We start from the raw sequence: 14,165 nt of genomic DNA, 5'->3' as shown, positions 1-14,165 counted from the left end.
TATATATATATATATATATATATATATATATATATATATATATATATTTTTCTGATTCTCTTTGGAAATATAATATATATAATTTTTTAAACATTTCTCTCCAAGTATTACATTCTTCTGTATTACATTTCTGAAGAGGATCAGAATAAAATGATTGAAACACTAAAACTGCTAAATACGTACGTCGATTGAAACGGTTTCTGAAGGCCTGTCCGTAGGAAGGAGAAATTATTCGCTCGACTGCTGTAAGCGTCATCCGAATGACTGCTGCGATTGCATGCTTTATCAACTCTACGGTTCTTCGTGATCACCGCGTAAGCGTATTTTCTGAAACAGTCGATTGATTTTGCTTGTGTACACAAACGTGATATCGCCGCGTCGTTAAAAGAAATACCTGTAGATCAGCATGGACAACAATACTACGGAAGCTAGAAGCACCACGAGGACTGCCACCGCTGTCACGAGTCCGTAATACTCGTTGGGTGTTATGCAAACGTTCTCCATAATGGTGGTCTGTCTCTCCATCATCGTTTCTTCGTCGATCTCCATTCTTGAATCTAGCACCTGCGAGTTAACAATTCAAGTTAAATTAAAAGAAGATTGTTGTATATTCTTGCTGCCAAAAAAGTTACTTTGTTCGTATCGCTCTTCAAATAACTAATATACATCAAGAAATAATAACTTCTATTTATTATTAAATATTTAGTTATTTAAATTAAAAGAAGATTGGTGTATATTCTTGCTGCTAAAAAAGTTACTTTGTACGTAGCACTCTTAGAATAACTAATATACATAAAGCAATAATAACTTCTTATTGGTAGTGGAAGGGAACGTTCTTGCTCTCATATCGACAAAAAGCACACGTTACTGAATTCTAATCTCAGAACTGTTTACATACTTTATTTAATATCAATTTGATTCAGAAGCCCACCTCAATCATTTCTCTGACGTGTTCCTCCTCCTCCTCCTCCTCTTCTTCAGTGTGAATGTCATCGACGTTCGTGGAATTGGTTGCTGAGGACGTGTCGTTTGCATTATTCTCGATTATCGTGGTCATTTCATTTTCTTCATTGACCGTATCATTGGTCGAGATGTCTCTTCGCCTCCTTCCAAAAGACGGCTCGCTTCTTCCGGTGCCACCAGAACAGTAAGCAGGCTGACAACCGTCCCTGCACGTCCTCACAGTCGCCTCGAACACTAAGAAATTGGATTCCGGGATTTTGAAGGCGTTGAAACGCGCCTCGAGGCTGTCTCCTTCTCGCAAACGATCTAATCCTGGGAACACGTAGTTGTCCACTGGACAGCTGCACGGAAAAAGCCCCATCGGGTTTATAAATATTGTTTTCTTTGTCTCAGTGTGCAAGGTGAGGTGTTAGGAATGTTTAGAAGGAGGATGCAAACGTTTTTGGTATGGCGAATTTAATTATTTTGGAATTAAGTTTTAGTTTGGGATAAGGAGACCTGTGCATTAGCGTTAACTAGAAAATTATGTTTGTCGTGAGTTCACTATTCCTCCCTTTTTTTTTTCTATAATCTCAAGTGTGGACGTTAGGGGTGGATGCACCCCGTAGGGTGAATCACAAAACTCCATTACCTTTTCTTACTTCTTCTAGACCAATCTAAATTGTTCTCTCTAGAAGTCTCTAGAAGTTAACCAGTAAATACTATTATAGCATCTTAACAATTGCAGTTGTATCAGTTTTTTTTTTAAATCTTCCTAGAGATATTAGATTTATGTGATTCCCTTCATGAATTATTTTGAGTACGAAAAGAGGAATAGAATACTTTGTGTAATATTTACCCGTATCTGTCTATTAGTTGAACGCTCCTTCCAGAATAAGGATCTCTCGCTATGACGTTGGTGGCGAAGATGTCAGTCACATAATTGTACCTGTTGAAAGTATTATTGAAACGTCATGGTATACGTTCTTCTTTGAGTGTAGTCGTGTAAAACGTTAGAAACACACCGTGTGATTTAGTGTTACTTATTTTTTAATCTTTCTGTATATTTAACTAAAAAGAATAGTTGCAGATAACTTGGAGGAAAATACGAACCCATCCTGGGCTTCTAGCCTGAAGGTGAGTGGGTCACCGACAGCGATGGTGGTTGTGGGCCTGCCTTGATAGAGAATAAGCAGACGCACTCGAGAACTCAAGGTATTTTCTGCTGGAAGATATTCGATAGGGATCGGAGACCCTGACCTACACAATAGAATGGATTTTATTAACGAAATTGAAAATTAATATTCAACCCTCTCTCATCCATCTTCATTTTCATTCAACTCTCAAAAATTTACCAAATTTGAGACATTAATACACACAAGATGATTCAACAACAACGTCCAAAAATGCACAAGAATATTCTAAATGAATTAGTTCCGAAGATGAGAAGTTAAAGAAACTGGATCTGCATAGAATTCGTGGATTTGGTAAAGTCGCAAAAATAAGTTAAAATTTAAATTCAATAAAAATAAGTTTGAATTGTATAGAAAGGAAGTGCTAGCCTCATATCGTTCACAAGTATCAATTTGACAGCCAACGTGTTAATCCATGTTATGTTTAAATTCGTAATGGTCGAGGCAGCTTTACTCGAATTTGTTTATACAGTATTGAAGTAAATCGAGTGTGCTTGCACCCGGGATTCCATGCAAAGTAACGCAAGCGAAGCATTCCATATTTAATTGTAAACACGGCGAGTGCACCAGGTGCAAGGCACGGTTTTCTCAATCGATATGACCTGGCATACCCGGCACCGATGTAGCCGGACGTGACGACAGCTTCGCCAGGGCCTCGAAACAGGCAGGTGAGATTGAAACGTTTGTCCCTTCCGGTTTGCACGTAGTCGGAGAACTGCACCACAACGATGTTCGTCATTGTGTCGCCGTACTGGAATCGTTCGCCAAATGTAACCTCGATTCGCAGCGATTCAAGGGAAACTTCGCGAAGGAGACACGGGTGTGCATCATTAAACGTAAAAATTAAATTTTCAAGAAAACTGGAGGATCGTTCCCTTCTGGCAATCGTCCAGGTTTCACATAGAAACGAATTGGTAATGTAGTTTAAGAACGAGATAACGGGGCGGTTGATGGTTTAGATAGCTCAGACAGGGGTTGAGAAGTGTTCTTACTCTTTGAGTTCCGCATTCGGGGTAACCCTGAGGACCGCTGATTCTCAGCACGTTTACGGTTCCGCCATTCCCACGGAAGAAGCAGCGATCGTAATAGCCGTACGTGTATATCCGGCCGATGAATCCTTCCGGTGTCCTTAACGTAAACTCCATTCCATCTTCGCTACAGACTTGACTCACTAGAATGACCATACACACAGTTTACTAACGCACGAAGTTCCAAGCTGGAGTATAATGTAGTCCCACGCAAGCATAAGTAATTAAAGCATTCAGCAATTAACAATGAACGTCAAAACTGTATTCTAAGATGAAGAGAGAGATGAAATCGTCTGTGCGCAACAAGAAACATAAGAGAGAAGTTTAAGAAAGAAGGAGAACGTGGAATTGTATATTAAACAGTTAATTAAAAATAAAAACTACTCGCTATGTCCAAAATATTTTATTAACACGTTTAAAGCTATGCTTGAGTCGGACTACATTATTTTCTGATTTGGATTTCTATTTTATGTAAGTTATTAATGAATTCTTCAAACGGTAATTGGCAATGAAATTATCCACGAATACAAGGATGATTCTCTACACGCACGTCATTTGGTTGCAGACAAAGAACCCTGCGACGTACAATGAAAAAATTAAAAAGAAAAATGTATATGTCGTGGCAAGAGTAGTCTGTTTATTTCTCCAAGCTGAATCCAAGTGACAGTGTTCGACGATATCTGTACAATGCTCCGAAACTTGTCAACGCATAGTGTCCACATGAACACATCGCAAGAGTTCCTCATCATCAAAAATATCTCCATGAAGTCCGTGGAGTTGGCATCCAAGGTCGATTACGACGCTTACCGTCGAGACATTCAGCGTCCACGCCCTGTCTACCGTTGTTCCTCTCGTAGAAATCGTAATCGGAGCCTGTGTCATAGTAGACAGGGTTCCCCATGTCCATGTCCCTGGAGTCCCTGTCGCTGAGCTCGCAGTTGTCCCTTTCAGCGCCAAATGGGGCTGCGTAGGGCCGATAGTTGAAAGACCTGCAGACGAAGTCCCTGGCGTCGGCGCATTCCCTTTCACACTGAGCAAGGGAGGAGGCGGTTGTGTACCGTCTGACGAACGGTTTTCGGACCCTGGTGTGGGGGCCCACTTGACGGAAATTGTCCTGTTCGTCGCATCTCGAGACCAGAGGGGGACGACCAATGATGGGACCACCGCTCGTCCCGAAGGGTCTGGTGTTGTAGACTCCACCCTCACCCACGTAGCCTCCGCCAATTATACTACCACCGTCGTTGTTGTATCCTCCGAAGCCTAAAGGACGCGTGGGCCCAGCTGCGCCGAAGGGGGGGCGTTCTGGGTGCGATTGGGGTCCATAGCCGTCGTCGATTGGGTAGCCACTTCCGTGAGCTGGGGGTGGAGGGTACCTGAGGGCAGAAGAGTAGTGGATTAGGGTTAAGGTAGGCTTTGAAACGTTAGCTACATCATCAATCAAGTGATTATAGTCGCTGGAAGGGATCTTGTGAGGTTGTAAAGTCGGTCGGACATCGATCTTTACAACTTAAATCGACCGCAATTAGTAATCTGACACCTTTTTAGACAAAGACAGAGCTAGATTTTTCGTTCAGGGTCGTATGGTATCAGAATTAGGATGTTCATATTTCAATAACTTTTTTCTTTTTATGTATGTTCACACATAATTCTGTTGGCCGACTTATTGAAAATACTGTGGTAGGTAGGAACTTAGTTAACCAATCATCGTCAAGAGTTTTCGGTGTTTCCAATTTGGAAAAACCCGCGTAGCAAACATCAAGTCTTGGGGCCCCGGTGTGTAACGTGGGCATGTATACTTTAGAGCCGCAACACCCCTGTCGTCCTACGGATCAGTTACCTGGCCCAATAAAGCAATAACTACTGTTTCGGTTTACAATCTCACAAGATCCCTTCCAGCGACTATACTTATTGAGACTTGGTTTACGGAGATTTCTTACGAGATTTCTTATCAGATTTCTATTCAAGATGCTTCTTTAAGTAAAGACTTTGAAACATCGGCGACATTATCGGTTACGTAATTTATTATTATACTGCGGATCTTTATGCATTTATAGGAAATTTGAATGTGCAAGAACCTACAAAATGCAAACAATATTCAAGAATATAAAAAAGATTGAAAGTGAAGTTCATGTTATAATATTTGCAGAATAAAATAAATTCCTCTATAGGTTTAATTTTTGTAGGCACGTTTGCGAAGATTTTATTTTGCATAAAGATCCGTAGTCTATTTATTATTAACAATTAGGTTTACGGAGATTTCTTATCAGATTCCTATTACAGAAGTAATGCTTTAATGAAGTCGATTTATTGAAATTAATTAGGAGGCTTGACCAAAAATAAATTTGAATATATGCTTGTCTTTTTACGTGGATAAAAGTCAGCATAAACAGTTGACGAGAAATATAAATGTTTTCTCTAAAACTTCGTGAAATTTGGAATGCCTAAAATTGGGAGTTTGGTAAACCTAGTGTTAATCTCCTGTTTCTTCTGTATGTCTGCAGGTCCTCTTCAATACAATTATCCTAGGTACTGCTACAATTAATTAATAAAGACATAATAGACCTAGCTAGGTAATTCTCAAATACCTAACTTTTTCAGTCCTTTCAAAAGTCGCCTAAAAACAACATAAGAAAATTGTAAGAACCTCCTGTTGTCTCCACTGTCCCATTTAATTCCTTTCAGAATGTACTGGACGTAATCTGTCCAGAAAAAAGGAACAATGACTCCTCGATTAACATAGCTTACCGGTTGGGATAAAGGTCCTTGTCCGGGTATCTTTCACTGATGGGATATCGATCAGCGTGAGGCCTGGCCCCACCTAATCCTGAGGGATATCGATCCAAGGGGTCCTCTGGAACGGGGTATCGGTCAATGGCGTTGGGATACCGATCGCTGTCGCTCGGATAGCGAGTAGGGGATATCGGGTACCTGCTACCGACTCCAGTTGGGAATCGAGGGTTCGTTGGATATCTGTCTATGGCTGGATCGGGAATTGGGTATCGATCCGCAGGCACAGGACGACGATCGCCGCCTCTGATCGGGAATCGATCGGAAATCGGGTATCTATCAGAGGATGGGTATCTATCAGAGGCTGGGTATCTGTCAGAGGATGGATATCTGTCTCCAATTGGGTAACGATCGCTCACTGGGTAACGATCTATAGGATAGCGATCGTTACCTGGATACCGATCTATGGGGTCTGGGAAGTCTCCTCCAGCTCCGATTGGATAGTGTCCACTCATCGGGTATCTGTCTGGGTATCTGTCTGCTGGGAAACGGTCAGGATAGCGATCTGGATACTTGTCTGGGTAACGATCTGGATACTTGTCTGGATAACGATCTGGGTATTTGTCAGGATAACGATCTGGGTATCTATCTGGGTATTTGTCAGGGTATCGATCGGGGTATTTATCAGGATATCGATCTGGGTATCTGTCGGGATAACGATCTGGGAAACGGTCAGGATAACGGTCAGGATAACGGTCAGGGTGGCGATCTGGGAACCGATCTGGCTTCACGCTGCTGGTGTATCCCTTGTCGTAATCGTCTGGATAGCCTGGACAATAGTTTTAATTATTTTACGAATGTATTTTGAAGAATGTATTAACTTCTCGATACTCGATACGAAAAATATTCAGTGACTATTTACTATCTTAACAAAGAGAGCTTGTTATTCCTCTTTAATCTTGAGGAATTCTCTGCAATTATGAATCTAATTCCATCTAATTTTAACTTATGCAAGCTATTAAAATAGTAAAATTAATATCTAACCAGGTCGTCCTAAGGACGGTCGTCCAAAATTCGTATCCTGTCCCAAGGGATCTGGTCGGTATCCAGGACTGTCTCGATCCCCATCCAAGTATTGATCTGCCCACACAATTTCACCTCAGTACCATGAATAATGTATCACCCAATACCATTACGCTAAAACTTCATCTGATTATTAAACAACTTTTCCAGAATCCTCCCCTAAGTCTTCGTTTTCTGAATGGAAAGTGTCCAGAGACAACCCCCAGACGATTCCTGTACCACTCGAAAGGTACGTTTATTTTCTATTCTCGAAAATCAATCAAAAGCACGACTTTACATTCAAAGACTCACGCATAAGGTTCTCGTAGTAATCGTAATCCGCATCGTAGATGATCCTGTGGCCATCTCGTTGATTGAATCGACTCAGTCGACAAGTGTGGTAATGCTCGGAGTAAACTGCGCTCCTGCATTGAAAGCTGGTCTGTCGAAGACACTCGTCGAGGCATTCGCTCAAGCTGCGCCCGGTTATTTCCGAGTGGAATTCCCCGCTTAAACGCGAGTTCCGGTACCGCTGGAAGGCGGTGTCAGGTCGACGTCCGTCGGAGAAGAGGTGCGATGAGGAGCTGCTGTCTGGGTACTCGGAGCCGCGTGCTATGGGCGGATCTACGCTTCATAAGTGGGTAATGGCAACGTGTTGTGGGGAGCTAATTGATCATTGCAGTTTTGTTTAGATTAAGAGATATATTCAGAATTATTGAGTATGTTATGGAGGAGAGAAGGAGCTCTTGTTGGAGTTTCGGGAAGGGTGTTGCTGTAATGAAGTGAGCTACTCATGATTCAACATGGCACTATAAGGGTAACACTTGAAAAATGGCTTCCCCATGAAGGTCACTGATGAGTCACTTCCACCACATAAGGGTGTAAGGTGGCTAAATGGTGTAATGAGGGAAAGGGGACGAGGTGCAAGCACTCTCGCATTTTGAGCGACTACTTGAGGGTGATCTAACTCTTAATCATGATTGATCTCGAGTTCGATTCTTGACTGTAGTATTTATAGGTAGGTTGCACTTGTGTTTCGCTATACTACACGGTCTGTCTAAAAAGAAACCGAACTTTTGCTATTAAAAGAAAAAAGTACAAGTAAAGTTTTTACTTTATTGAATTTTTCAATTTTGGGGAAAAAAATAATCGCAGGGAGACAGATCAGGCGAGTAGGGTGAATGATCCAAGGTAACAATGCCAATTCCAATTAAAGGGACACATTATAGCAATATTTCGGAGATTCAGGCCGCTGTAACCGCCGTACTAAACGGGATACCAAAACCGGAGCTGCAAAGGTCCTTCGAAATGTTAATTACGCGGTCTACACGCTGTATTGACGCAGAGGGAGATTATTTTGAGTAAATAAACGTGTGTGTGAATACTTTACTTGTACTTTTTTCTTTTAATAGCAAAAATTCGGTTTCTTTTTAGACAGACCGTGTATGATACTACAGGACCCATTATTACTACTAATAATTCTTAAATACTCTTGTAATTAATTTATACCACTATGTATTAGAATATTCTTCTGTAACTTAGAGTTAATCCCACTAGGTATCCAAAATTCACTTACGATTGTCCAGACAAACCAAATCGTAGAAGTGGTGGCTCGGGCTGTTGCTTATCCCGATGTCGTCCTTCTGGGAGACGGAGTCCTCCTCCGAGATGACGCATTGTCGCGTCTGCTCGTCGAACTCCACGCTCCGACAGAAATATTTTTCAGCTCTGAGACAGAGAGCTTGACACTCGTCCAAAGTTAGGTTCGTGTAGATGTCGACTTCGAAGGGCCCTCGGAGACGCTTGTTCTCCTCTTTCACGAACACAGCTAGGCCGTCGCAGCGGCGCTCCGCTGGGGAATTAAAAGTTCAGACAATTTTAGCAATCATAGAGATACAATTATGGAACCTTTTAATCTCTGGTTCTGTGATTCGAAACGCACCATTGAGGCATGTGTTCTCTAGATAATCAGAATTTGGATCGTCTTCTAATAATTCAGGATGTGTTCTTCTGGTGAAACGACTTAGGGCACAGCTCCTTAGGGCTGTGTCGTAGGTCGCCGATCGGCAAATGAAACTGAATTCGTTGAGACATCTTCAACAGAGAAAAGATGACGTATTGGGAAGTAGAATGTACAAGGTATCCATTTAATCTGACAAAGTATCTTAACAAAGAGGGCTTGTCTTAATTTAGAAATTAAGTTAGTTTTTCAACCACTCCTCTTTAATCTTGACGAATTCTCTGCAAATGAATCTAATTCCAGTTGATTTTAACTACACAATACCTATCCTCGCAGTCTGTTCTGTTCGCTGCGCTAACTTCCTTGATGTCCGTTAATGGTAGTTTCAGTTTCTTCCTGGGATGTCTCTCAAAAACGTAGCGCCTATTCGGGCATTCTCTTTCTATCCTGTCAGCTACACAAAAACATACCGTCAGAATATTAAACTCAACGAGCAGAAAAGTTCCGCAGCGTTTCTTTTTCTGAAGTAAACAAGGTATGAAAAAACTCGAAGAAGATGCACTCACAGCCGAGACAAACTTCCGTGAAGTGGACGCTGTTTGGCACAAGCATCAGGTTCCCGATGCCTTCTGGTTGCGCTTGTTCTCTCGTTAAGTAGCAAGTGCTTTCCTCGTACTCAGCAGCCCCGCTGAAGGACGCTATTCTGCTGCCAGGTTGGAAGTCAAAGCTCGTGCACGCGCGCACCAGGTTGTTCGTCGCTGTTCGATCCCGCAGACAGAGCTCCTGACACTTTTCCAAAACTCTGAACGGCGGGGCTGAGTCTCGCACCTGAACCGACCGCAGTCATTCAGTAATATTTATTAAATCTTAATATAGTGCACACTATTGCGAATATAGCTAAATAATTCTAGTATCAGAGTGCAATATCACAGTAATGCACAAAGTGCCCCACAATGAATGATTCAACCGAATAGAAGATGATTATACATGAAAAAATAAGTTAAAAGTATAGATTAACGTGTTTTCCTACGAGGCTTCATTTCCCAAAAAATCAATATTAGAAATTTTGTGTGCCACAAGTGCCCCAAACACCTTCAAATTCGATTTTCTCAAAAAACGAAGCCTCCTACATACAAACTTCATCATACTTTTCGACGTATTTTTACACGTAGAATAATTTCCATTTGCGTAATGTCTACAAAAATTTCGTACCACGTCATCGTCGAAGCCCTGAAGCTGTTGGTCCGGAAGTCTCTCGTAAACGACTCGACCTAAACCGCCATTGCATGTGGTTTGTCCTGAAAACGCGACGATCCTTCCGTTACCGGTGCGGTATGAATTTAATCGACATGTTTGTTATTTTCTCATAAATGGATCATTGTTTCCTCTTTCATCTCTCTCTTGATTGTAAAAATCAGGTTATTTCCTTTTCGGAACGAGCTGCGCTACGATTTTATCGTCGCGACATTTTCGTGCTATAAGTGGCACAGGCGGGGGTACAATGGAACGAAACGTAATTTCGCAAGCGCACAAGTGACATCACTGCTGTTGTGCATTCCATTGCTAATTTGCACGGCCGCGAATCCCGCGAGCATGATGGCTCGCGGATTCCAGAGCACAAAAGAGACTTTTTAGAGCATACACGTCGGGTCTATCAGATTGCGAGAGGAACGTGGAAATTAATCGGTTAAATGGTTACTTAAGAAAGTTTAATTTCACGGTAGACAAATGTCTTTTTTTAAATTGTATTTATATGTTTGAGGAAATTATAAACTAGGCATGAGCAGTTATTACTTACCGTTAACTACCACTTTTAAGGTAGCTAGCACGGAGATCGTTTGTAGTATATCCGATATGTTGTTAAACTTTTTCATTTTTATTTGTTGGCTCGCCGTTCAGTGGTCGTTCCAACATCGGTGGAACTGTAAAATCAAAATTGTAATAAATTGCAAATTGTAGGTTTAGAATTTGCACGTGTATGATACGGGAAATGTCTTCGTTCGAAGAACAACAGTGGTGTGGATGTCTCAGTAACAACCTGAAGGACTTTAATACCATCGACCTACGTTAGATCTACCAAAGAGTAAAATTTCATTGGAGGCTTGCAATCTCAAAATATTCAATCAAATATACAATCAGTGACTATCAAACTTCGATAATTGTATATGGGTGATTTTCATCTGATTTGTTGCAATAGAGCGCGTTAGTAACGATAATGGCCACTAATAATGTGATGCTTGAAAGTTGGAAACACGGTCCGTTGGCTTTACGGGCGTGTGCTGGTCCTCGGCCATCGTGTGGGTGCGCGTGTCAGAGAATAAGGTTCACTGGGGGTGCCAGTGTGTGGGAAGTGTTCAGGGTGAGTGCGGCCCAGGAATTCCATAAAACCTTGCATTGTCTCTGCATGCTTTGAATACGTCGAAAACTCCACCAAACAGAATTACGTATTGTATTTTAGCAGCAGTATATGGGCCCCAAGAAGAAATTTGGAGGGTCCAAACTAATAAAGTTGGTTTTTCTCCTAAATTAAACTTGAAGGTTTTTGAATTTAACATAAATGGAATTCGGGAGTCCCAACTAATAAAGCTGGTTTTTCTATTAAATTATTCTTAATGATTTCTAAATTTACCATGAATAGAATTTAGAAGCCCCAAATTAATAAAGTTAGTTTTTCTCAACAGATTATTCTTAAAGATTATTAGATTTAACGTACAAAAGGTAGATCTATTTTGTCTCCATCTTCTTTAGCACAGAAAAAATTAAATCTTACAAGTATTAGTATGTGAATCATCAAACTCTTTCTCTTGTAACTTTCCTTCATTCTTTCATTTTTAATTATTTATCAGCAAGCCTTCTTTCTATGGTCGTGCACATTTCAAGTAAATGTTTCAAATGAAAATTGGACACAGAATTCGATTCGCTGAATAATTGTCGAGGAAACGTATTAATTGGAGCAAATTGTCAATCGTTGCATGCGTGCTTCGCCACGAACGGTACTCGACCTACGGCATAGAAATGCTGCTTATTAATTACGTTATGGTTTATCGCCTCGGTAATTGTGGTTGTCTGTCCAAAGTGTATGAATGCTCACTCGGTGATTAATGTTACGGTCGATGAGAGAAAATTATAGGTTCACGTGTACGAAACCTCAACATATAATGTTATATCGAGTAATATAGTGGTGATATATTAAATTTATGTAATTGCATTGTCCCCTGATCCAGGTTGCGAATGTGCTTTCTATAATTCAGTTCTAAAATATTAAATAGAAAATGATAGGATGAAAAATGTAATTTGCTAATGTTATTTTAATAACGATGCATTATTAATAGTTTTGACTATATTCAGATTAACTTTTTTACTTGGGGAAACTGTATAGCTAATAGAAAAATTAGATAACTACATCCATGCATCATTTTTACTTTAAACAATAGTAGGAGGCACGTCGAAGTTGCGAAATTTAATTATGTTGGGGGTTCTCCATAGAATTCCTCGAAGTTTAAAAGATCGAACGATGCAATCTATCACAGTCGCTGCAATTTCACAAGTTTAACCAGTTTCCCGATCATTTGATCCGGAGTATTGCAAAAGTTCGCTTAGGTAGCTTTCGAGTAAGTTGGCTTTATACGTAAAACGGACTGCCGCCTTCTGGAAGTTCACTTTTTTCGTGAAAACCTTGTTGCAAGCTACAAGGCTATTATCGCGTTCGATTTGAATTCTAGATTCTAGATGACGGATAACATTGTTTCGTGATTCGAATCACATTAGGATTCTTTGATTGTTGCGCGATATTTGCGCTAATATGTTCCCACGGAACGACAGGTTATCCGTAATTGCTTCCTGAGAAATAATTATAAATTTCAAAGCACAGCAGATGTCTTTCGAGCGCAAAGTCATTGTGAAAAATGAACTTTATCGAGATAATTTGTATTACTTTTTATTAATTTATACAGATTGATCTAGGTAGAAGTTCATCTTAATTTATTATACATATTTATATCATTTGTAATAAATTTATATAACGATTCAGTGATTGATATTAATAGTAAAATATAAATATTTCTAGACATGTTTGTACGTATATAAAAATCAGAATGATAATTTTGCGATCTCGTGCAGGTTATTGGTTCAAATTGCTATATTTCAGCAATTGTAATAAGCTCCTGTTACACAATAGTGCATAATGGTAAAAAGATTAAATCAGACTGAAAATATAGGTATATGGATATGTTATGTGAATCACACGGTGTCGAAGATGATTAAATACTACAAATTGCTTCATCCTTCAATTGCACACTAATAATAATGCACAGAGTGCATTGCATAGGAACATGTACACTTATTTCAGAACAAAATCTAAAAATAATTCGTGATGTAAATAAATTGTCAAAGTTAGGTCTCAGGACGCCCAGCTATCAAGAAGTGCAGAAACCCAACGAGGAGGGCACATCTCGATCAAAACCTCCCCTCTATTGTATTAACTAACTATCACACAAGTAAAAATTCTACCAAAAATTTCCGTAAAACTAACAATAACATTGAACACATCTAATTAAAAAATTGTACAAATTCCAGAATCATAGATTTTCTTCGTCTTCTCCTCTTCAGAAGATACAGCACAAAGCCCTTTCACTGTACTTACAGAAAGGTGGTCGACAAGCTTCACACACGTTCGTCGTGGTCCCGAAGAACGAACCAATCCGCGAAAGGGATCGATGTCTCCAGAGGATGATCTATCTACAACTCGAACTCGATGTTCGATAGGGCCTCCAGTGGCCCAACGAAAATCCCAACAGAATCGTCCAACGCGAATGGCACCTGTAATCAAACTGACGGTCAAAATCGACGTAAACCGTGGAAATAATGCATAACACCCGCACGACGAGAGGGGGGAAGGAAAGCAACGCTGATGGAAGAATCGTTTCGATGAATGATTCGTATAGACGAGCCGTAGGGGGCAGAACATAGGTGGCGAGATAACGTTGGTGGTACACAGGCGCGGTGTGGTCTCCCCACGTCCGATTTCTGGCCTTGTGCTCAACGGAAGTGACTCCATTGTGTCCGGTTTCCGTGGGGCCATCCGGGAAAACGTTCGACGTGCGTGTAAACGCCGGGACCGCGGGTTCTCAAGCCTCGTCGCTTTGGGGCCCCGTGCAGTCATTGTTTCTAGCTATAAATTCACTTTAGATTAAGGGTATTTTACTGGTATGTAAGTCGAGGAGTAGTTGAAGATGATGATCATCATTTTTTATA

At 40.6% G+C, this 14,165-nt stretch overlaps 1 protein-coding gene and 1 long non-coding RNA gene across 5 annotated transcripts in view; one reads left to right on the top strand and one right to left on the bottom strand.

The window, feature by feature from the left end:
• LOC128886030 (uncharacterized) overlaps window positions 1–14,159 on the bottom strand; it is a 14,900-nt gene extending 741 nt beyond the window's left edge. Inside the window, exons 1-18 of one of the 4 annotated variants that reach the window (XM_054140551.1) lie at window positions 13,555–14,159; window positions 10,711–10,834; window positions 10,125–10,210; window positions 9,479–9,740; window positions 9,237–9,366; window positions 8,895–9,046; window positions 8,529–8,804; window positions 7,265–7,576; window positions 6,935–7,030; window positions 5,909–6,719; window positions 3,971–4,536; window positions 3,128–3,306; window positions 2,738–2,886; window positions 2,056–2,202; window positions 1,802–1,891; window positions 932–1,304; window positions 395–564; window positions 184–327 (exon numbers count right to left, since the gene is read on the bottom strand). In XM_054140551.1, coding sequence (XP_053996526.1) covers window positions 184–327; window positions 395–564; window positions 932–1,304; window positions 1,802–1,891; window positions 2,056–2,202; window positions 2,738–2,886; window positions 3,128–3,306; window positions 3,971–4,536; window positions 5,909–6,719; window positions 6,935–7,030; window positions 7,265–7,576; window positions 8,529–8,804; window positions 8,895–9,046; window positions 9,237–9,366; window positions 9,479–9,740; window positions 10,125–10,210; window positions 10,711–10,786 — 4,019 coding nt within the window. In that variant the 5' untranslated portion in view covers window positions 10,787–10,834; window positions 13,555–14,159. The remainder of the gene's footprint in view (window positions 1–183; window positions 328–394; window positions 565–931; window positions 1,305–1,801; window positions 1,892–2,055; window positions 2,203–2,737; window positions 2,887–3,127; window positions 3,307–3,970; window positions 4,537–5,908; window positions 6,720–6,934; window positions 7,031–7,264; window positions 7,577–8,528; window positions 8,805–8,894; window positions 9,047–9,236; window positions 9,367–9,478; window positions 9,741–10,124; window positions 10,211–10,710; window positions 10,835–13,554) is intronic. The other 3 variants (XM_054140552.1, XM_054140553.1, XM_054140554.1) reach the window with 3 other exon arrangements.
• On the top strand, window positions 4,462–7,423 carry LOC128886046 (uncharacterized). The gene is made up of 3 exons (XR_008459719.1): window positions 4,462–4,569; window positions 7,124–7,202; window positions 7,303–7,423. It is a non-coding gene; the product is annotated as an uncharacterized LOC128886046 (long non-coding RNA).
• Window positions 14,160–14,165: the final 6 nt, after the last annotated feature.

Source organism: Hylaeus anthracinus, unplaced genomic scaffold (genome assembly GCF_026225885.1).
Source record: "Hylaeus anthracinus isolate JK02 unplaced genomic scaffold, UHH_iyHylAnth1.0_haploid 11982, whole genome shotgun sequence".
NCBI lineage: Eukaryota > Metazoa > Arthropoda > Insecta > Hymenoptera > Colletidae > Hylaeus > Hylaeus anthracinus.
Note: the sequence above shows the minus strand (reverse complement) of the source record. Positions and strands in the feature narration are given on the sequence as shown.